This window comes from Macaca thibetana, chromosome 1, assembly GCF_024542745.1.
Source record: "Macaca thibetana thibetana isolate TM-01 chromosome 1, ASM2454274v1, whole genome shotgun sequence".
In the NCBI taxonomy this organism is placed as follows: Eukaryota; Metazoa; Chordata; class Mammalia; order Primates; family Cercopithecidae; genus Macaca; species Macaca thibetana.
In genome coordinates, this window is record NC_065578.1 from 123376236 (window position 1) to 123399332 (window position 23097).

Consider the following 23097-nt stretch of genomic DNA (forward strand, 5'->3'; position numbering starts at 1 on the left):
GTGGGCACATTCCCACTTCCAGCCCCACGGGGCGCGGGCGGAAGAGGGCGCAGCCCGGGGGTCCTGCCCAAGTGCCTCGCGCCGAAGCTGAAAACCTCTCCAGGGCAGACCCAAGCAGCCGAGCCTCCAGACCCAGTCAGAGCCTGCGACCCCTCGGGCGACCCTCGCCTACCCCGCCGTAAAAGCCGCGGACTTTCCACCCAGGTGCTACGGGACCCACCCCGGTGGCAAGGAAGAGCAAACCCGAACGTGCGCACACCCGAGGGCCCTGTCTCAAAGAGCCACCCCAACTTTTGTTTTGTAAAATGTATTTGAGTTTTCAAATGACACTACCTTTATCCGTATTCGATTTCGTGTTAAAAAGTGTTTCCCGGACGGGCGCGGTGGCTCACGCCTGTGATCCCAGCACTTTGGGGGGCTGAGGCGGGCAGATCATCTGAGGTCAGGCGTTCGAGACCAGCCTGGCCAACATGGTGAAAGCCCGTCTCTACTAAAAATACAAAACTTAGCTGGGCACGGTGGCACGCTCTTGTAATCCCAGTTACTCGGGAGGCTGAGGCATGAGAATCGCTTGAACCCTGGAGGTGGAGTTTGCAGTGCGCCGAGATCTCGCTGCTGCACTCCAGCCTGGGCGACAGAGCGAGACTCCGTCTCAGGAAAAAAAAAAAAAAAAAAAAAAAAAAAAAAAATGTGTTCTCCCCTTGGCCTGGCGCGGTGGCTCATGCCTGTAATCCCAGCACCTGGGGAGGCCGAAGCAGGCAGATCACTTGAGGTCAGGAGTTCAAGACCAGCCTGATTAATATAGTGAGACCCCCATCTCCTTTATAAATTAAAAAAAAAAAAAAATTTCCCTTTGAGTTGTGTGGTAAAATTACTGTTTCGGAAGTAATTACTGTTGGAAGACGCAACATGTTTTTCCTAGAAAGCTGGTCTTAACTCCTAACGGGAACGAATGATGACTAAGATGTATTTGAGGGCTCCTATACAGGGAGAGCTGCAGCTTACTCCATGGAGAGGTACTTTTGTCAAATTTCTAACCTAGATGAAGTGTTGCCTTTTTTACGCTGTCGCCATCAGAGCCTCTGACACTAGCTTGTTTCTCGTTTATCTGGTCAAGTCCTGGTAGGAAGGAGTGCAACCCCCACTAATCCTGTTGGAGGGCCCATCCCTCATCTCAGGCCCTTTCTGTAGGGTAAGGAGGCTGTCCGACCCGCTTGTTCTGCCTCTCTTTTCACGGGGATGCGCAGCCCAGGCACACCATGGGAAAGATGGGAGTGGTGGCCCCTAACCAGCTCCGAGGGCTTCTCCAGGCTTTTTTTTTTTTTTTTTTTTTTTTTTTTTTTTTTTTTTTTGAGATGGAGTCTCGCTCCGTCGCCAGGTTGGAGAACAGTGGCGCGATCTCGGCTCACTTCAAGCTCCGCCTCCCGGGTTCACGCCATTCTCCTGCCTCAGCCTCCTGAGTAGCTGGGACTACAGGCGCCGGCCACCGCGCCCGGCTAATTTTTTGTATTTTTAGTAGAGACGGGGTTTCACTGTGGTCTCGTTCTCCTGACTTTGTGATCTGCCCGCCTCGGCCTCCCAAAGTGCTGGGATTACTGGTGTGAGCCACCACGCCCGGCCTTCTCCAGGCCTGATTTCCCAGTTTCCAGCAACCCCTCCAGCCACGTTTTCTCCTCCCTCCCTTATTAGCATATCTTCCATTGTATCTTTCTTTCCTTTCTTTCTTTTTTTTTCCTTTGGAGATGAGGTCTCACTCTGTCACTGCAGCCTCGACCTTCCAGGCTCAAGATGTCCTCCACCTCAGCCTCCCAAGTAGCAGGGACCACAGGCGGCACCATCACGCCCGGCTAGTTTTTGTATTTTTGGTAGAGACACGAGATTTCACCATGTCACTCACGCTAGTTGTGAACTCCTGAGCTCAAGCCATCCACCCTCCTTGGCCTTTCAAAGTGCTGGGATTACAGGTGTCAGCCACCTTGCATCCCAATTGTCTCTTCTACCCCATTGGAACTCTCCTCCTTTCATTCTTCTAATTCCAAAGTTCCCTCTTCCTTTCTTAAGTGCTCTCCCCAGAATCCTTATCTGCTACCTACACACCTTTTTTCCAGCACAGTTCCAGGGCTCTTTGGGCCGCAGCTCACCTTCTGGTCTCTCTCTAACACTCTCCACACCTCCGTCCTACTCATCTTCCTTCTTTTAGTTCTGAATCCCTCTCTTGTGGTTTTCCTAAGTGCCAAGCTTTCCTGTAGTCCCCACCAGACTTTTTAAATGCTTCCTCAGGAGAACTGAAGACTGGTTAACTTTTTTTTTTTTTTTTTTTTTTTTTTAAGATAGCAGTGGGGAGGGGAAGTTCTGGGGCCGAAGTTGGATAACCAGGGCCTGAGAAATAAAGATAAGAGGGTATATTCCTCCCCAGGAGACAAAGGAGAAGGTGGATGGAGAAGGGGAAACTGGGCCTCAGCCAGCACTGGGATGATGCGACCAGCTCTGTCAACATGCCTGAGGAGCACACACAACGCTTGCCTTGGCTGGACCAGAGACTGTGATCACCACCCTTCCAACCCATCCCCCAGCACGCAGGCTGGCATGGCCACGCCCACAGTGCCCCAAGTGCCGCCTGCCTTGCAGTGACTCACTTCCTCTGTATGGGCTGCTGAGGTGTCCCAAGGAGAGGACAGGCCATCTCCAGGCCTTCAGCCCATAGTTTAGATATCTGGCCTGGCTTTGTGGATAGGCAAGCATACATGTATCCCAAATGTGGAAGGTGGGTTTTTTCAGGTCAGGTGGAACTGTAAACACTGAAGCCTATTTGAGTAAGAAGCAGACCCTAGCTAGTACCTAATGGAGATTCAGGGGCCAGGAGTTTCGGGGAGGAAACATTTCCTAACGAGGTAAAATAGCCAAGAGGAGTTTCTATGTATTCTGAAATCAGGCAATGGAAAGTATTTGCAGAAAAGCAATGTAGGGACCAGGCCCGGTGGCTCACGCCTGTAATCCCAACACTTTGGGAGGCCGAGGTGGGTGGATCACCTGCAGTCAGGAGTTCAAGACCAGCCTGCCCAACATGGTGAAACCTCATCTCTACTAAAAATGCAAAATTTAGCTAGACATGGTGGCACATGCCTGTCTGTAGTCCCAGCTACTTGGGAGGCTGAGGCAGGAGAATTGCTTGAACCTAGGAGGGGGAGGTTTGTTGCAGTGAGCCGAGATCATGCCACTGCCCTCCAGCCTGAGTAGCAGAGCAAGACTCCATCTCAAAAATAAATAAATAAAAGGCTGGGTACGGGGCTCATGCCTATAATCCCAGCGCTTTGGGAGGCCAAGGTGGGTGGATCACCTGAGGTCAGGAATTTGGGACCAGCCTGGCCAACATAGTGAAACCCCATCTCTATTAAAAATACAAAAATTATCTGGGCATGGTGGTGCATGCCTGTAATCCCAGCTACTCGGGAGGCTGAGGCAGGAGAATTGCTTGAACTAGGGAGTTGGAGGTTGCAATGAGCCGAGATCACACCACTACACTCCAGCCTGGGCCACAGAGTGAGACTCCGCCTCAAAAAAAAAAAAAAAAAAAAAAGAAAAGAAAAAGAAAAGAAAAGGTGGTAGATTAGATCCTCTCTAAGATTTTCTCCAACTCTGCAATTCTAAAATGTACAACATGGGGATGGAAGGTGATCAGTACATCTGTAAACAACTGCAGTCCGGCCCTGAAGTTGAACAAAACAAAACCTAGGGAGAGGAATGAGATTGCAGCAGGTTTCAGCGCAGTGATTGTGAACGCATCACACACACACTCCTCACAGGCAACGACTTCGCTTCTGCCATGTGACTGAGCCTCTGTTGGCCTTCATATTCAGAGTTCAACCTGGCAGGCTGGCCAGGAGTCCCTTGGAGAGGTTTGGCGTGAGGAAACAGGAGGCCTCACGATTCCTTCAGTTCCCTCTAAGTCTGCTGGGCAGGTAGCCAGAAGAAACTCTGAAGTGTACAGAAAGCCGATGGCCAGGGGGACCCCAGCTGCGGAGCTGCAGTACCATGTTTACCCAGCCTAACTGCAGTCACCCAGTCTCCTGCATGTGTCCGAGGTCAGCCTCGGCGGCACCCCTGAGTAGGTATCTACCTGAGGCTCTTCCCGTGATGGTACCTGCATACCAAGTCCACCCAGGAACCTGGCGTCCTCCGGAGGCTGCACTTCCCAAGTTGGCTAAGACAGCCCCTTGATATGTTAGGCTGGAGCCAGAGACCTCAAGGGGCCACTAGGGGACTCGAGACGCTCAGTGGCTGCTGGCGCCCTCTTGTGGCCATTTTGGGGATTGGCAAGAAAAGTTTCGGAAGCGAGCCAAGATCGGAATTCTTGGGGAGGTAAGTAATATTAACGGTAACAGTTACCATATAAGAATACATATTGTTATATATTAGATAACATTGTGACATGTCTACTTAACAGCGCTGTGCCCAGAACTCTTCTAAGTACTTTGTATGCACTGTATTTATTTAATTCTCACAACAACCTATAACATAAACACTGTTATGTGTTTGTTGATGATTAGGAAACTGAGCACAAAATAGTTGCCCAAGGTCACACAGAAGACCAGAATCCCAACTCTAAGAAGTCTGGCTCCAGAAGCTTTGCTTTTAGCCACCATGCTGAGACTGAGTTCCATTTTGGGGTTGTCAGGTGAAATACAGGACACACTGTTAAAACTATAATTTCAGATAAACAAAAAATAATAATTACAGGCTGTGGCTCACGCCTGTAATCCCAGCACTTGGGGAGGCCAAAGCGGGCGGATCACGAGGTCAGGAGTTCGAGACCAGCCTGGCCAACATGGTGAAACCCTATCTCTACTAAAAATACAAAAAATTAGCCAGGCTGGCCGGGCGCGGTGGCTCAAGCCTGTAATCCCAGCACTTTGGGAGGCCGAGACGGGCGGATCACGAGGTCAGGAGATCGAGACCATCCTGGCTAATACGGTGAAACCCTGTCTCTACTAAAAAATACAAAAAAACTAGCCGGGTGAGGTGGCGGGCGCCTGTAGTCCCAGCTACTCAGGAGGCTGAGGCAGGAGAATGGCGTGAACCCGGGAGGCGGAGCTTGCAGTGAGCTGAGATCCGGCCACAGCACTCCAGCCTGGGTGACAGAGCGAGACTCCGTGTCAAAAAAAAAAAAAAAAAAAAAAAAATTAGCCAGGCATGATGGCAGGCGCCTATAATCCCAGCTACTCGGGAGGTGGAGGCAGGAGAATTGCTTGAACCCGAGAGGCAGACGTTGTAGTGAGCCAAGATCATGCCACTGCACTCCAGCCTGGGCAACAGAGAGAGACTCTGCCTCAAAAAACCAAAATGTTAGTATATTTAATGAAATATTTGGGTCATACTTGTACCGACAAATGATTCCTCATTTATGTGAAATTCTAATTAAGCTGCATGTCCTGTATTTTTATTTATTTAATCTAACACCCCTACTTTACAAGGGCACTTTTCTCTGCCACATGCAATTACACAGATTACTTTTTTTTTTTTTTTAGATGGAGTCTCGCTCTGTCGCCCAGGCTGGAATGCAGTGGTGCCATCTCAGCTCACTGCAAACTCCACCTCACAGGTTCAAGCGATTCTCCTGCCTCAGCCTCCCGAGTAGCTGGGATTACAGGTTCGCGCCACCATGCCTGGCTAATTTTTTGTATTTTTAGTAGAAAGGGGGTTTCACTTTGTTAGCCAGGCTGGTCTCAATCTCCTGACCTCGTGATCCACCTGCCTCGGCCTCCCAAAGTGCTGGGATTACAGGCGTGAGCCACCATTGCCTGGCCACATTACATTATTATTTATTTATTTATTTACTTTTATTAGTTCAATAGTTTTTCGGGGACGAGGTGGTGTTTGGTTACATGTTTAAGTTCTTTAGTGGACACATTACGTCATGTAATTATCCCAGGAAAGCTGTTCTCGGAGGCCCCAGCATGTCCCACAGCCTCCGTCTCTCGCAATCCTCCCATTTAGAGAGCTGAAAGGACTAGCGAAGCTCACAGAACATAGGTGGCAGAGCCGGGTATTAAACCCTCATTCTCCAGTTCTGACACAGGTGCATGTTTTCCACTTTAACAGGAGAGAAAAGTGAGGAGCAGTGATTACCACCACAGAAATATCCCTTCAGGCCGGGCGCAGTGGCTCAAGCCTGTAATCCCAGCACTTTGGGAGGCCGAGACGGGCGGATCACGAGGTCAGGAGATCGAGACCATCCTGGCTAACACGGTGAAACCCCATCTCTACTAAAAAATACAAAAAACTAGCCGGGCGAAGTGGCGGGCGCCTGTGGTCCCAGCTACTCGGGAGGCTGAGCCAGGAGAATGGCGTAAACCCGGGAGGCGGAGCTTGAGTGAGCATCCGGCCACTGCATTGGGCGACAGAGCCACCAGTCAGAAATATCCCTTCATGCCGTGTCCTCCAGCCTGATCTCGTCAGGGTGGTGGAGCCACTGCAGGTCCCTCCTCCGGGGATGTAGGAATCCCATTGAAGGCCTTCCTGGGTTGGGAGAGAGGCAGAGGAGTGGAGGCAGGGCTCTAGCTTCAGTGCCCTGCCCCTACCCAGGCTCTCGGGGGAGGCAGGAAAGAGGCTGTATTTAGACCCGAGGGACCCAGCTGTGAGGCTGGAGCAGCTGCTGCATGGTGGGGCGGGGCGGGGGCTCCGCAGGGCTGCTCACCTGCTGCTCTGTGCAGGGACAGCCTCAAGCCCAGCTGCTGGGTTGCATCACCTGCAGCTAAAACAGCCACGGGGCCCAGGCTGCCAAAAGGCAACAGAAGGAGTCTAAGAAACCAGGCGAGGGAGCCTCCCCGATCTCTCTGTTGCCTTTTGGGAGCATAGAGCTTCTCTCTGAAGGTAACACCCTTTGCATTTTTCTCTCTTGACTCTTCATCAGCTTCCACCCCCAAATACTTGTGCCCTTCCTTCTCCACAGATATAAACAGTCCCTGGGCACTCTCCACCTAGGCCAGCTGGCTCTAATAAAGCAGCAGTCAAGGGAGTTTCTGGGCTGGGACCCCCTCTGGGGTGCAGGCTGGGGTGCCCTGCTGGTATGTGCCCCAACAGGTTTTTCCCTATCAGCCTTGAAATCAGCCTGCAGCCTGTCTGACCTGCCCCCCAGGGAGCTGGAGCCAGAGGCAGAGCCAGGTCAGAAGCTGGACTTTGAGACTAGGCCTCTGTGGTCCCACCTGGACCCACAGGGGAGGCAGTGCATAAAGCCTCCTGTGTTTGAGGCTGGGCCGCTGAGAGGCTGAGTGGAGTTCACTCACATGGGTTGAGGCCCAGTTCCTGGGAGAAGAGATGCTGGGCAGGAAGGTGTCTGCATGTGGGACTCTGTACAGCCCGGTCCTCTCCCAAGTCTGGGAGGGGCCAGAGTCAGACAACTGCTGGGTTGGTCCCTAAGAGAGGTCATCTGACTGGCTGTTCAGCCTAGGCTGCATCCCCGCCCCCTTTCCTCTACCAGGCCACACCAGAGCCGGTGCTCACACAGGCGAGCTACCAGGCCACAAGGACGACACCTACCCCGCCTCTGCACCTCTGAGTAAGTACTGGGCCTTCGGCCCCCATGCCGGGAGAACTTGTTGATTGCTTGGGGGAGGGAGAAATGAGTTTTCCTTTTCCAACATGAGATTGCCTCCTTTCCTGTCCAGGCATCCATGTACTTGCGAGAACCCTTGTTCACATCAGCTAAGAGATTGCACCTGCTGACCTAGAGATTCCCACCTGTGGCTCCTAGGGTGAGAGGCAGCCGAGCAGGTAGGCAGCTGTATAGGCGGGAATTGAGGGATTGAGGGTTGCTTGTCAGTTGGGGCTGCAGGTGGGGGAGATGCTGTTTGGAGTTGTCTCCCACTCTGCGTGCTTAATCCTGCCACCTCACCTCAGCTCCCCTGCACTGCCCCAGGAGACCCCAGCCAGGCCCCGGAAGGAGGGCCATAGACCTCAGAAGGGGGGCATCTACCCAGGACCAAGGCCTGAGGAGCCTCGGGGCTGACCCTGGCATCAGGGAGGGTTGGCGCCTGGTCCAGGAGCATCCCGCATCTATCCCCACTTCCTAAAGGAGTGGGGAGAGGTGGGGAAGGTGGGGGCTCCCCTCTTACCTCACCATTTCAGCTCCAGTTCTGGCTCCAACCCTAAGCAGGTTGATCTTTTTTTCTGCAGCAAGGGTAGGAACAGGCGACTGGAACCCAGGCTCCAGGGTCTTGGGGGGTCATAAGGAGTCCCTGGAGGGCCAGGAAATTCAGCTCTGTGGGCTCCTGTTTCCTTCCCCAGGGCAGCCAGCAGTAGCACCATGTCTGCGAGTGGTGGGAAGATGGGACCATCCCTCACCCAGGAGATCCTCAGCCACCTGGGCCTGGCCAGCAAGGTAGGGGCTGTTGGGATTTCAGAGATCACTTTTAATATCTCAGCTCAGGCTGTGAGAGGATGGGAGGCAGGAAAGTGGAGGACAGGCCCTGAGGTTATGCTGAGGTGGGGTAGGCAGCCTGGCCGTGGCCCTTGCCGACCACCCCGTGCTCCCACAGACTGCAGCGTGGGGGACCCTGGGCACCCTCAGGACCTTCCTGAACTTCAGCGTGGACAAGGATGCGCAGAGGCTACTGAGGGCCATTACTGGCCAAGGTGAGCCCCTTTCCCCCTGTACTTGAGGCTGCCTTTTAGAGCCAATCTGTAGACCAAGGAGGAGCCAGGAAGGAGGAACTAGAGATGTTGGAGAAACATTTGTGGAACGCCTTCATTCTTGTATGTCAGGCACCACAGTAGGTGTGTCAAACCCGTTCTCACAACACCCCTGTGAGGCAAGGCTTATTATTTCCATTTTCCAGATGAGGAAACTGGGGCTCAGGGAGATTAAGAGGCTTGCCCAAAGTCACTCAGCTCATAATGACAGAGGTGGTATTCTCATCTGGGTCAGCCAATCCCTGCAAATCCTATTTTTTTTACCACCACACCAGGCCACCTTTGCCTTGGTCTGGGTCGGATTTGCATGCTGTTTTGACAATTTATTTGCAACTTCTTTTGAGATAAAATGGAAGTGGGGGTGATATAGCCCCTGCTCCTTTCCTTCCTAGCCCTCTCTCCTGGAGTAGGGGCATCCCACTATGTAAAGACCCTGCTCACAGCACAGCCCTCATCTCGGTTCAGGCGTGGACCGCAGTGCCATTGTGGATGTGCTGACCAACCGCAGCAGAGAGCAAAGGCAGCTCATCTCACGTGCCTTCCAGGAGCGCACCCAACAGGTAAGGCCATGCGGACCTCCCACAGCAGTGGACTGGGGTGAGAAACCCCCTGGAGGACTCGAGAGACAGCAACAGCCACTGAGGCCAGCCCCTGCTTCCTGGCTAAACAGGGCCTGAGATGAAAACCAGCCAAATCTTCCCAAACCTCCCCGTGCTTCTGGAGCCCTTCCCCTCACCCCCGTGCCTCTGCTGTGGGGACCATTTCTCGTAGGACCTGCTGAAGTCCCTACGGGCAGCCCTTTCCGGCAACCTGGAGAGGATCGTGATGGCTCTGCTGCAGCCCGCAGCCCTGTTTGACGCCCAGGAATTGAGGACAGCTCTGAAGGTAGCAGGAGGGCAGACTTGCTGGGGTCTCTGGGGAAGGGAGAAGGCTGTCAGCCTTGCTTTTGCAAAATGAGAGTCTCCCTCTCGTCGCCCCATATTGTTCCTTAGAAGGAGAAGCAGCCGATGTCTGCCGCTGTCTGCCATCCTAATGACATGGCCAGTCTGAGAGTAGACTCTCAATTTCTTGTAGGCCTCAGATTCTGCGGTGGATGTGGCCATTGAAATTCTTGCCACTCGAACCCCACCCCGGCTGCAGGAGTGCCTGGCAGTCTACAAACACGGTAAGAATATGGAGGGAGGGGTCCCAGGTGCCGGAGAAGGGGCTGTAGGACAGTCCGCTCCTCTCCTGTACTCCCCATAGGTGAGCTATCTGGCAACCTGGCTGCCTAAGTTCTATTCCCTTGGGGTCTTTCCTCTTTCCCCCACCAGTGCCTCAGTCTCCGCAGGGGAGAGAGCCAGATGTGATCATTAAAAAAAGAGAAGCAGGCCAGGCGTGGTGATTCATGCCTATCATCCCAACACTTTGGGCAGCAGAGGTGGGTTTGTCGCTTGAGCCCAGGAGTTCAACACCAGTCACAGGCAACATAGGAAAACCCCATCCATGCCAAAAATTCAAAAAAACTAGCTGGTCACGGTGGTTCACACCTGTGGTCCCAGCTACTCAGGAGGTTGAGGTGGGAGGATCACCCGAGCTTGGAAAGTTGAGGCTGCAGTGAGCTGAGATCATGCTACTGGCACTGCATGCCAGCCTGGGTGACAGGAGTGAGAGCATATATCTCTCTCTCTCTCTCTCTCTCTCTCTCTCTCTCTCTCTCTCTCACACACACACACACACACACACACACACACACACACACACACACACACAAAGAGAGAGAAGCAATGATTAACCATCTTAATCTGGAGCTCCAAGGCAGATTCCAAAGTGACAGTCCCAAAGGTACTCATGTCACCTTCCCAACCCCTTGCCGGTCCCTGCCATCACACCACATTCCAAGCTGAACCCAGCCGTGCTGCAGCCTGAGGGAAAGGTGGGAACCTGCCCTCTGAGTCATGGGTGTCACCTTTCATGCCCCTGATGGCTGGCCTTGCTTGGCTACAAATGTCTCACCCACTAATTTGTGGCTTTTTCTCATCCTCATCTTACCACCCCTTCCCCTACTCCCACCGCTTTTTCTTGCTTTCCCCAATTTTCCTTTGATGTCTAATCTCGGCCTTTGTTCTTCTTTTGAGACAAGGTCTTGCCCTATAGCCTAGGCTGTACAGTGATGTGATCATGGCTCACTGCAGCCTTGACCTTCCTGGGCTCAATCAATCCTTCCACCTCAGCCTCCTAAGTAGCTGGGACTACAGGTGTGCCACCACCATGCCCAGCTAATTTTTGTATTTTTTGTATAGATGGGGTTTCTTTGTGTTGTCGAGGCTGGTCTCGAACTTCTGGGCTTAAGCCATCTCCTGCCTCAGCCTCTGAAAGTGCTGGGATTACAGGCATGAGCCACCGCCCCGGCTGTGGCCTATGTTCTTAATCCCTCTCCTACCTTCCTTCCTTCTTGCATCCATTTCTCTCGTCTCCTTCCATTTCTCCCTTTCCTGCTCTTTTCCTTCCTCATAGCCCACCTCTCATATCATTTTTCCTTACCTCCAACAAGGGTGCCAGGTCCTAGCCATCTTGTGTTATAATACAGGTTTCCCTAGCTCTTCTTCACTGCTTGGCCCCAACTCTGATAATGATTGCGTCCTACCCAGCAGGTTGGTGCTTGGTGATGAAGCCACCGCACACCTCACAACTTAGAGATGTTTTTAGAGTGGCCGTGATGGTACTTGTGCCTTACATCCTGGGAGCTAGCAGCCATCAAGCTACTCCAAGCAGGGGCTAGCAGGGCTAGCAGGGCATAGCGGGTCAGGCATTTGGCAGGTCCTGGGGATACCTACACTAGGGAAACTCAGGAAGATTCAGAGAGCTCCTCACCCCACCCCAGATTTCCAGGTGGAGGCTGTGGATGACATCACGTCTCAGACCAATGGCATCTTGCGGGACCTGCTCCTGGCCCTGGTCAAGGTGAGGAGGACTGACCTGCAAGAAAGGGAGTCACATTCACCAGGCAAGGTGACACACTGGAGCAGGGAGCATTGCTGTCCTATAATGGACAAGAGAGGACTTTAGGGGAGACCAGGCTTTGCTTGTTGGTCTGGAGATAAAAAGGTGCCCTTCAAAGAGCCCTCTAAGAACAGTTTCTCCTCCTAGGGGGGCCGTGACAGCTACTCTGGAATCATTGACTATAATCTGGCAGAACAAGATGTCCGGGTGAGCAGGGGGTTTAAGAGTGTACACAGCCGCCTTGCACGTAAGATGCCTTCCTCCACCGTATCTTAGAGCCAATGACCTACGTGTCCATTTGTCCTGCAAACCCATCCTTGCCTTGGAGAGGGAGTTCTCAGTTATGTGGTAGAGGTAGGAGTTGTCAGGTAGCGTCATAGCTGAAGCCTTTTCACTCATCTAGCCTCTGACTCCTGAACTCATCAACCGACAGATTCTTCTCTCATGAGCATTTGGGGGCACAAAGCCTCCTCAGACCTTTTGGGGATTATTTAATCCTTGGGTACCAGGATTTTTCCAAATCAGTGAACAGAGCTATGAGGCTATAAGGGCAGAGCCCTCTCTTAGCCCTATTTCTTTCTTAAAAAACATAAAATAAATAAAAACAACTAGTAGGCCAGGCATGGTGGCTTATACCTGTAATCCCAGCACTTTGGGAGCCTGAACAGGAGGATCATTTGAGCCCAGGAGTCCAAGACCAGCCTAGGCAACATAGTGAGACTCTGTCTCCACAAGATATTTTTAAAAATTAGCTGCACCTGTAGTTCCAGCTAGCTAGGAGGCTGAGGTGGGAGGATCGCTTGAGCCTGGGAAGTTGAGGCTGAGGTGAGCCCTGGTCATGCCACTGCACTCCAGCTTGGGTCACAGAGAGAGACCCCATCTCTCTCTGTGTCTCTCTCTCTCTCTCTCTCACACACACACACACCCCTAGTTTACAAGTTAAAATACTTTTTTTTTTTTTTTTTTTTTTTTGAGACGGAGTCTTGCTCTGTCGCCCAGGCTGGGGTGCAGTGGCCGGATCTCAGCTCACTGCAAGCTCCGCCTCCCGGGTTTACGCCATTCTCCTGCCTCAGCCTCCCAAGTAGCTGGGACTACAGGTGCCCACCACCTCGCCCGGCTAGTTTTTTTGTCTGTTTTTTTTTTGTTTGTTTGTTTTTGAGATGGAGTCTCGTGCTGTCGCCCAGGCTGGAGTGCAGTGGCTGGATCTCAGCTCACTGCAAGCTCCGCCTCTAGGGTTTACGCCATTCTCCTGCCTCAGCCTCCCGAGTAGCTGGGACTACAGACGCCCGCCACCTCACCTGGCTAGTTTTTTGTATTTTTTTGTAGAGACGGGGTTTCACTGTGTTAGCCAGGATGGTCTCGATCTCCTGACCTCGTGATCCGCCCGTCTCGGCCTCCCAAAGTGCTGGGATTACAGGCTTGAGCCACCGCGCCTGGCCTAAAATAACTTTTTCTGGCCGGTTGTGGTGGCTCACGCCTATAATCCCAACAATTTGGGAGGCCGAGACAGGAGGATCACTTGAGGTCAGGAGTTCGAAACCAGCCTAGCCAACATGGCAATACCCCATCTCTACTAAAAATACAAAAATTAGCCAGGAATGATAGTGGGCGCCTATAATTCCAGCTACTCGGGAGGCTGAGGCTGGAGAATCGCTTGAACCTGGGAGGCAGAGGTTGCGGTGAGCTGGGATCATACCACTGCGCTCCAGCCTGGGTGACAGAATGAGACTCCATCTCAAAAAAAAAATCCTTTTCCACCCTCAATCCCATTTCCATGATGATGATGATAGATTCTGGAACATAATACCCATGGCTCCCTAGGCCCCACCAATGATCCCGATTCACTCCTCCCTGACTCATTCCTCCCTCCCAGGCACTACAGCGGGCAGAAGGACCTAGCACAGAGGAGACATGGGTCCCACTCCTCACCCAGCGAAATCCTGAACACCTCATCCGAGGTACACACAAGACTTCTTGTCCCCTAGCTTGCTCTAATGATGAGTTTGGGTTGTGGAAGGTGTGGGGAGGGCCCATCCTTTCCAGTGATAATTAATCCCCCATCCATCTTTCTAACTGCCTCCCACACACACAAGTGTTTGATCAGTACCAGCGGAGCACTGGGCAAGAGCTGGAGGAGGCTGTCCAGAACCGTTTCCATGGAGATGCCCAGGCGGCTCTGCTCGGCCTAGGTAGGGGCCTGCTCAGGATTTGAGAAGTAAGTCTCTCTTGGGATGGGAGATTGTGGCCCTAGTTGTGAACCTCCATCCTTCCATCTTTGTTTCCAGCTTCAGTGATCAAGAACACACCGCTGTACTTTGCTGACAAACTTCACCAAGCCCTCCAGGTGAGAGGGGCACTCCTTTTCCTCCCCAGAACAGAAACCAGGGAGGACAGAGGAAGTCTCAGCTTGCGGCTAATGTAACCATCCTATATGCACCATCTAAACCTCAAGCCGCGCTCCTTCCCAGGGCTTACGCACCAGGGCTTACACACCAGGGCTTACACAGGGGTGGAAGAATGAGCTGCGGTGAGAACTAACTTAATTGAGGCCCTGAAACTAACATTTTGGCCTTGTTAATGTCTAGGTGGCCAAATAGAGATATGAATCTGCTCTGTAAGATAGTGCCTTGTCCAGGCATAGTTGTCGCCAGAGTGATGGTGATAACACTAGCAAGAAAAATGACAAGGGCTGGCATTTTGCGGGTGCTGTTTGTGTGCCACGGCCTATCCTGAGCAGGGCACACACATTTCGATTAATCCTCACAACCATATCCATCCATATCTTTTTTTTTTTTTTTTTTTTTTTTTTTTTTTTTTTGAGATGGAGTCTCACGCTGTTGCCCAGGCTGGAGTGCAGTGGCGCGATCTCGGCTCACTGCAAGCTCCGCCTCCCGGGTTCCCGCCATTCTCCTGCCTCAGCCTCCTGAGTAGCTGGGACTACAGGCGCCCGCCACCGCGCCCGGCTAATTTTTTGTATTTTTAGTAGAGACGGGGTTTCACTGTGGTCTCGATCTCCTGACCTTGTGATCCGCCCGCCTCGGCCTCCCAAAGTGCTGGGATTACAGGCTTGAGCCACCGCGCCCGGCCCCATCCATATCTTATAGATGAAAAAACTGAAGCCCAGAGAAGTTAAGTACCTTGCTCAAGGTCACATAGCTAGTAAGTCATATAGTCTCCCTACACAGTACTTCATGATGTAAGACATCTCCGGCCTCTGTGTCCTAAGTAGCTGGGATTACAGGCGTGCGCCACCACATCTGGCTAATTCTGAATTGTTTTTAAAAAGGAAAAACTCAGCCTCCCAAGTAACTGGGATTACAGGTGCCCACCACCACGCCTGGCTAATTTTTGTATTTTTTTTTTTTTTTTTTTTTTTTTTTTTGAGGCGGAGTCTCGCTCTGTCGCCCAGGCTGGAGTGCAGTGGCGCGATCTCGGCTCACTGCAAGCTCCGCCTCCCGGGTTCCCGCCATTCTCCTGCCTCAGCCTCCCGAGTAGCTGGGACTACAGGCGCCGCCACCACGCCCGGCTAATTTTTTTGTATTTTTAGTGGAGACGGGGTTTCATTGTGTTAGCCAGGATGGTCTCGATCTCCTGACCTCGTGATCCGCCCGTCTCGGCCTCCCAAAGTGCTGGGATTACAGGCTTGAGCCACCGCGCCCAGCCAATTTTTGTATTTTCAGTAGAGACAGGGTTTCACCATGTTGGCCAGGCTGGTCTTGAACTCATGACCTCAGGTCATTAACCCTTCTCGGCCTCCCAAAGTGCTAGGATTACAAGCGTGAGCCACTGCGCCTGGCCCATGTTATCCTTACTTAAACTGCTGACCGTGCCTTGAGTGGTTCCACCAATAGAATCCAGTCATTCTGTTGATTGAATTAGGTCTCTTATTAGTAGAAGTGTCCCCCAAAATCTATAAATAAAAAGTTTAGGAAGGGCGCAGTGGCTTACGCCTATAATCCCAACACTTTGGGAGGCCAAAGTGGACGGATCACTTGAGGTCAGCAGTTTGAGACCAGCCTGGCCAACATGGTGAAACCTTGTCTCTACTAAAAATACAAAAATTACCTGGGCGTGGTAGTGTGTGCCTGTAATCCCAGCTCCTCAGGAGGCTGAGGCAGGAGAATCACTTGAACCCAGGAAGCAGAGGTTACAGTAAGCCGAGATTGTGACACTGCACTCCAGCCTGGGCAACAAGAGCAAAACTCCATCTTAAAATAAATACATTAATTAATTAATTAATTAAAAAGTTCACTTAGAGAAAACATAAAATTCAAAGAGAGAGGCTGGGCACGGTGGCTCATGCCTGTAATCCCAGCATTTTGGGAGGCCGAGGTGGGTGGCTCACGAGGTCAGGAGATTGAGACCATCCTGGCTAACACGGTGAAACCCCATCTCTACTAAAAATAAAAAAAATAAGCCGGGCATGGTGGTGGGCACCTGTAGTCCCAGCTACTCGGGAGGCTGAGGCAGAAGAATGGCGTGAATCCGGGAGACAGAGCTTGCAGTGAGCTGAGATCATGCCACTGCACTCCTGCCTGGGTGACAGAGCAAGACTCCGTCTCAAAAAAAAAAAAAAAAAAATTGAAGCGATAAAAATAGTTATCATTGCCAGGTGTGGTGGCTCACACCTATAATCCCAGCACTTTGGGAGGCCAAGGCAGGTGGATCACAAGGTCAAGAGTTCGAGATCAGCCTGGCCAACATGGTGAAACCCTGTCTCTACTAAAAATACAAAAATTAGCCAGGTGTGGTGGCGGGCATCTGTAATCCCAGCTACTTGGGAGACTGAGGCAAGAGAATTGCTTGAACCTGGGAGGCAGAGGTTGCAGTGAACTGAGATCATGCCACTGCACTCTAGCCTGGGTGACACAGTGAGACTAAAAAAGTAGTTATCATTTTGGCAGATGGAATAGCTTTCTGTAGACTGGTTGAGAAGCCATCATGCCATGTTGATGATTGCCCAAAAGTTAGTAAATATAAGCAATTGTTCTATCATCCAGAGATTTCTATCTTGACAGTAGATTATTATACTTGCCCAATAAAGCCTATAAGATTCATTTGAAGAGTTGTAGTTATCTGTCCAAATTCCTGTCATAAATACAAACTATCCCAGCAGTAGATGATTTTGTAGTGTATTTGGATTACAAGACCCACACTCTTGAGTGTAGGTGAAAGATTTATCTCAGAAGTAGTAGTCGGCGGGGCCAAGCATGGTGGCTCACGCTTTTAATCCTAGCACTTTGGGAGGCTAAGGTGGGAGGATCGCTTGAGGTTGGGAGTTCAAGACCAACTTAGCGACATAGCAAGACCTAGTCTCTACAAAAATAAAATTAGCCAGGCATAGTGGCATCTGCCTGTAGTCCCAACTACTCAGGAGGATGTGGTGGGAGGATTGCTTGAGCCCAGGAATTAGAAGTTACAGTGAGCTGTGATTATTCCACCACACTTCAGCCTGGGTGACAGAGCAAGATCCTGTCTCAAAAAAAAAAAAAAAAGTAGTAGTAGTCAGAAAATAACATAGGCCCATTTTTCTGATTTTTTTTTCTTTTTTTTTGGAGACAGTCTGGCTCTGTCGCCTAGGCTGGAGTGCAGTGGCGTGATCTCGGTTCAAGGCAACCTTCACCTTCTGGGTTCAAGTGATTCTCCGGCCTCTGTGTCCTAAGTAGCTGGGATTACAGGCATGTGCCACCACATCTGGCTAATTCTGACTTGGTTTTAAAAAGGAAAAACCCGGGCCAGGCGCTGTGGCGCATGCCTGTAATCCCAGGACTTTGGTAGGCTGAGGCAGGTGGATTATTTGAGGCCAGGAGTTCAAGACCAGCCTGGCCAACATGGTGAAACCCCATCTCTACTAAAAATACAAAAATTAGCCAGGTGGTAGTGGTGAGCGCCTGTAATCTCAGCTGCTTGGGAGGCTGAGGTAAGAGAATCGCTTGAGCCTGGGAGGCAGAGGTTGCCATGAGCTGAGATGATCCCACTGCTCTCCAGTCTGGGTAAAAAAGTGAGACCTGCCTCCAAAAAATAAACAGGCCGGGCACAGTGGCTCACACCTGTAATCCCAGCACTTTGGGAGGCCGAGACGAGCGGATCATGAGGTCAGGAGATGGAGACCATCTTGGCTAACAAGGTGAAACCCCGTCTCTACTAAAAAATACAAAAAAATTAGCCGGGCGTGGTGGCCGGTGCCTGTAGTCCCAGCAACTCCGGAGGCTGAGGCAGGAGAATGGCCTGAGCCCGGGGGGCGGAGCTTGCAGTGAGCCCAGATAGCGCCATTGCACTCCAGCCTGGGCAATAGAGCGAGACTCTGTCTCAAATAAATAAATAAATAAATAAACAAATAAAAAATAAATAAAAAAGGAAAAAATCATGATACATCTGTATTATTCTTTTTTTTTTTTTTTTTTTTTAGACCGAGTCTCACTCTGTTACCCAGGCTGGAGTGCAGTGGTGCAATCTCGGGTCACCGCAACCTCTGCCTCCCGAGTTCAAGAGATTCTTCTGCCTCGGCCTCCCGAGTAGCTGGGACCACAGGTGCCTACCACCACGCCTGGCTAATTTTTGTGTTTTTAGTAGAGACGGGATTTCACCATGTTGGTCAGGATGGTCCTTAACTCCTGACTTCGTGATCCTCGCGCCTCAGCCTCCCAAAGTGCTGGGATTACAGGCGTGAAGCCACTTCGCCCGGCCTTCTTCTTCTTTTTTTTTTTTTCCTTTGAGATGGAGTCTCACTCTGTCACCAGGCTGGAGTGCAGTGGGGTGATCTCGGCTCACTGCAATCTTCACCTCCTGGGTTCAAGCAATTCTCCTCCTGCCTCAGCCTCCCAAGTAGCTGGGACTATAGTAGCCCGCCACCACATCCGTCTGATTTTTTTATTTTTAGTAGAAACAGGGTTTCACCATGTTAGCCAGGCTGGTAGCGAACTTTTTTTCTTTTTCTTCTTTTTTGAGAGGGAGCCTTGCTCAGTCACCTAGGCTGGAGTGCAAGGCATGATCTCGGCTCACTGCCACCTCTGCCTCCTGGGTTCCAGCAATTCTCCTGCCTCAGCCTGCCGAGTAGCTGAGATTACAGGCGCCCACCACCACACCCGGCTAATTTTTGTATTTTTAGTAGAGACGGGGTTTCACCATGTTGGCCAGGCTGGTCTCAAACTCCTGACCTCAGGTGATCCACCAGCCTCAGTATTCCAAAGTGCTGGAATTACAGGCGTGAGCCACCGCGCCCAGACTGTATTTTTCTTTTATGAGAGATATGTAGATATATGAAAACACAGATTGTGAAGAATAATCAGAAAAACGACCTTCAGAAAATCAGCAACTGATTCAGGACAAATTTCGACCAATCTGTAGTAAAAATTAATGTTCCCAGTGAAGATCCTGGGGCCATATGCAATGCCAGGTATATGATTAAGTATTATAATTAGGCCAGGCAAGGTGGCTCATGCCTGTAATCCCAGCACTTTGGGAGGCCGAGGCAGGTGAATCACCTGAGGTCAGGAGTTCGAGACCAGCCTGACCAACATGGTAAAAGCCCGTCTCTACTAAATATACAAAAATTAGCTAGGTGTGGTGGCATGCACCTGCATTCCCAGCTACTTGGGAGGCTGAAACAGGAGAATTGCTTGAACCTGGGAGGCAGAGGTTTCAGTGACCTGAGATTGTACCACTGCACCCCAGCCTGGGTGACAGAGTGAGACTCCATCTAAAAAAAAAAATTATATTTAAGTCCAGGTGTGGTGGCTCACACCTGTAATCCCAGCACTTTCGGAGGCTGAAGTGGGCAGATCACTTGAGGTCAGGAGTTTGAGATCAGCCTGGCCAACATGGTGAAACCCCATCTGTACTAAAAATAAAAAAATTAGCTGGGTGTTTGGCACACGCTGTAGTCCCAGCTACTCAGGAGGCTGAGGCAGGAGACTCGCTTGAACCCGGGAGGGGGAGGTTGCAGTGAGCTGAAATCACGCCACTGCATTCCACTCTGGGCGACAGAGCGAGAAAAAAGAATACTTGTACAACAATGAGAGTATTCAGCTAATGAGTGACTCTTGCCCAGTTCTGTAACTTTAGAGTAACAAGCGTTGGAAGGAGAGAAGAATGGATACTGGGGAGCAATTGGCAATCTTTACAACAATACAAAACTAATGATGCATGAAAGTTAATATGAAGTAGACATTAGGTCCACTGACAATTAGGTAATGAGTCTAAATGAATTGGAGCATCCTGTTTTACTTCATTTTTTTTGTGTGTGTTGTCAAAGGAGTTTATGATCTGTGGGGATGCCCAAAGTATGTGTTGTAGGCAGTTCTGGGAAGAGTCTTGTGAGTAAAGTGACTCAGGAAACTCTGAAAATGAGGATATTAGGAATTGATGACAACACTGGTGCACAGAAAAAAAACAGGAATTTTACAATTAAACGTTTTTATTTAGAAATCTCTCATAACAACACATTACTTAGTATAATCAATTATAATTCAGGATTTTGGTGACTTGTACCTGTGTTATTTCTTTTTTTTTGGTTTTGAGACGGAGTCTCGCTCTGTCCCAGGCTGGAGTGCAGTGGTGGTTACTCTACTACAACCTCTGCCTCCCAGGTTCAAGCGATTCTCCTACCTCACCCTCCTGAGTGGCTGGGATTATAGGTGCCACCACACCCAGCTAATTTTTGTAGTTTTAGTAGAGACCATGTTGGTCAGGCTGGCCTCGAACTCCTGACCATAAATGATCTAATTGCCTTGGCTTCCCAAAGTTCTGGGATCACAGGCATGAGCCACCATACCTGGCCTGTTATTTCTCTTTTCTTTCTTTTTTTTTTTTTTTTTTTTTTTTTGTTTTTGTTTTTGTTTTTTTGAGACAGAGTTTTGCTCTTCTTGCCCAGGCTGGAGTGCAATGGCGCGATCTTGGCTCACTGCAATCTCCGCCTTGTGGGTTCAAGCAATTCTCCTGCCTCAGCCTCCCAAGTAGCTGGGATTACAGACGCCCACCACCATACCCAGCTCCGGCTTATTTTTGTATTTTTAGTAGAGACAGGGTTTCACCATCTTGGTCAGGCTTGTCTCGAACTCCTGACCTCAGATGATCCACGCGCCTCGGCCTCCCAAAGTGCTGGGATTACAGGCGTAAGCCACTGTGCCTGGCCTGTTATTTCCAAACTGAACCTTTCATTACTTTCTTTAGCCAAAAAACAGGCCTGCTGCATGTACAGGAGGAAGATAGCAACGTTGCACCCTAAGGGTCCAACTGGAGACACTAATATGCAGAGATGGGGCTGTGAGATGGCCCTATTGGGTTGGAATCAGAACCAGAAGTCACACAACCTTGTTCCCTATCACAGCCCCATCAGCTCAGTTTGGGGGTAGGGCAAGTATATCCTCCTTGGATATTCACTAACTTGAAAGTTAAAAGTAGTTTTCCTGGTTTTCATGCTGGCAGTCTTTACATGCACCAAATCTTTTCTAGCCTCCCTGAGATACCTATCTTTGGAGCTGCTCACCATCAAATTCTGGAGGTACACAGCTCTAAGCTAATGGTAGGGGCAGGAAAGACATGTAGAAGGAAATAAATACTCAAACTGCCCCCCATAGAGATTGATCTTTCCTGCTGTGTCATCTTCCATGAGGATGGACAAAGATAACTTTTGTCCCAAGATAATGTATAATGTACACTCTTATCCTTTGACTCCCACCTTGGCTCCACTTTCTGCAATAACCCTCCATGCCATTCAACCCCTACTCTCAGTGAGACTCTCACTAACCACCCCCCATCTGTTTCTTCCCCTACTAGGAAACTGAGCCCAATTACCAAGTCCTGATTCGCATCCTTATCTCTCGATGTGAGACCGACCTTCTGAGTATCAGAGCTGAGTTCAAGAAGAAATTTGGGAAGTCCCTCTACTCTTCTCTCCAGGTGAAACTTGGCTACTTCTTAGCCTGGAGCCCCAGGCCTTCACTCCTCACCTCCACCCTCACTCCCTGCACAGAGATGAGTATATTCTTGCCCCATAGAAAACCCAGTAGTCAGCGGTGGCTCACACCTGTAATCCCAGCACTTTGGGAGGCTGAGGCAGGCGGATCACGAGGTCATGAGTTCGAGACCAGCCTGACCAACATGGTGAAACCCAGTCTCTACTAAAAATACAAAAATTAGCCAGGCATAGTGGTGCACACCTGTAATCCCAGCTACTCAGGAGGCTGAGGCAGGAGAGTCACTTGAACCCAAAAGGTGGAGGTTGCAGTGAGCCGAGATCGTGCCACTGCACTCCACCCTAGGCGACAGGGCGAGACTCTGTCTTAAAAAAAAAAGAAAAGAAAAGAAAACCCAGAAAAGAAAAGAAATGCAGTGCAGGACTCTGAGCTCCAGGAAGGGCCCTTCCCTTCCAGATGAACTATGATGGACCAACCCAAAGGACGGGAGAGAGTACTTGGGCCATAGTAGTGGTGGATCTTTCTAACACTGAATTCCCTTGTCTGCAGGATGCAGTGAAAGGGGATTGCCAGTCAGCCCTCCTGGCCTTGTGCAGGGCTGAAGACATGTGAGACTTCCCTGCCCCACCCCACATGACATCCGAGGATCTGAGATTTCCGTGTTTGGCTGAACGTGGGAGACCAGCTGGGCCTCCAAGTAGGATAACCCCTCACTGAGCACCACATGCTGTAGCTTCTTGAGGTTGAAACTGTTTCTTTAAAATCCTTTAATTTTCCTCATCTCAAAATTATATCTGTACCTGGGTCATCCAGCTCCTTCTTGGGTGTGGGGAAATGAGTTTTCTTTGATAGTTTCTGCCTCACTCATCCCTCCTGTACCCTGGCCAGAACATCTCACTGATACTTGAATTCTTTTGGCAAACTTCACTGTTGTTTGTGTTCCCTGATTGAAGTTTGGGTGGAGCAGGACATGGACCTGGAAGAGGCGTTGGAGTTGGAGGTGCCTTTGATGTGCACTTGGCTATTCAGCAGGAATCCTGTTTTGCCTTAGAGCTACAGTAATCAACTCCCACCCTCTCTATGTCTCCCCTCACCCTCATTCTCCAGGAAACTTCAGGCAAAATAATTGAGACACAGGCACCAGAACAAGGTGAGAAATGGTCAGGGGGAGCAAAGGACCATCTGTATGAACTGGGAAGCAAGCGGAGGGTCAAACTACCCTTCCCAGCTGGGAATTCTTGGGTTAGTGGAGAGTACAACCCTCAAATGCATGTGTCCAACCAGAGATTTGGAAACCCATCTCCCATGAGAGCACTATTTCCCATAGAAAACAAAAACAAAAACAGAAACAAAAACAGTCAGGCTTTGGTTCCCCCTGCTGGCTATATTAGAAACGACAGGTAGCTGGGCGCAGTGGCTCGCGCATGTAATCCCAGCACTTTGGGAGGCCAAGGCAGGCGGATCACCTGAGGTCAGGAATTCAAGACCAGCCTGACCAACACAGCAAAAC

General features: G+C 50.6%; 1 protein-coding gene across 1 annotated transcript; it reads left to right on the forward strand.

Moving 5' to 3' along the window:
- Nucleotides 1–7198: 7198 nt before the first annotated feature.
- Nucleotides 7199–22509, forward strand: ANXA9 (annexin A9). Its single transcript, XM_050751047.1, has 14 exons — nucleotides 7199–7555; nucleotides 7665–7770; nucleotides 8284–8377; nucleotides 8535–8631; nucleotides 9154–9248; nucleotides 9460–9573; nucleotides 9763–9853; nucleotides 11552–11631; nucleotides 11818–11877; nucleotides 13544–13628; nucleotides 13764–13859; nucleotides 13956–14014; nucleotides 21448–21570; nucleotides 22137–22509. The coding sequence occupies exons 3-14, from the start codon at nucleotides 8303–8305 to the stop codon at nucleotides 22197–22199; spliced, it is 1038 nt and encodes a 345-aa protein (XP_050607004.1). The 5' UTR covers nucleotides 7199–7555; nucleotides 7665–7770; nucleotides 8284–8302; the 3' UTR covers nucleotides 22200–22509.
- Nucleotides 22510–23097: the final 588 nt, after the last annotated feature.

Excerpts from the sequence above, each read along its gene's own strand:
- ANXA9 (XM_050751047.1), top strand. The coding sequence starts at position 8,303 with ATGTCTGCGAGTGGTGGGAAGATGGGACCATCCCTCACCCAGGAGATC. Across the intron at positions 8,378-8,534 it reads ACCTGGGCCTGGCCAGCAAG|ACTGCAGCGTGGGGGACCCT; the intron begins GTAGGGGCTGTT and ends GTGCTCCCACAG. Across the intron at positions 9,854-11,551 it reads CCTGGCAGTCTACAAACACG|ATTTCCAGGTGGAGGCTGTG; the intron begins GTAAGAATATGG and ends ACCCCACCCCAG.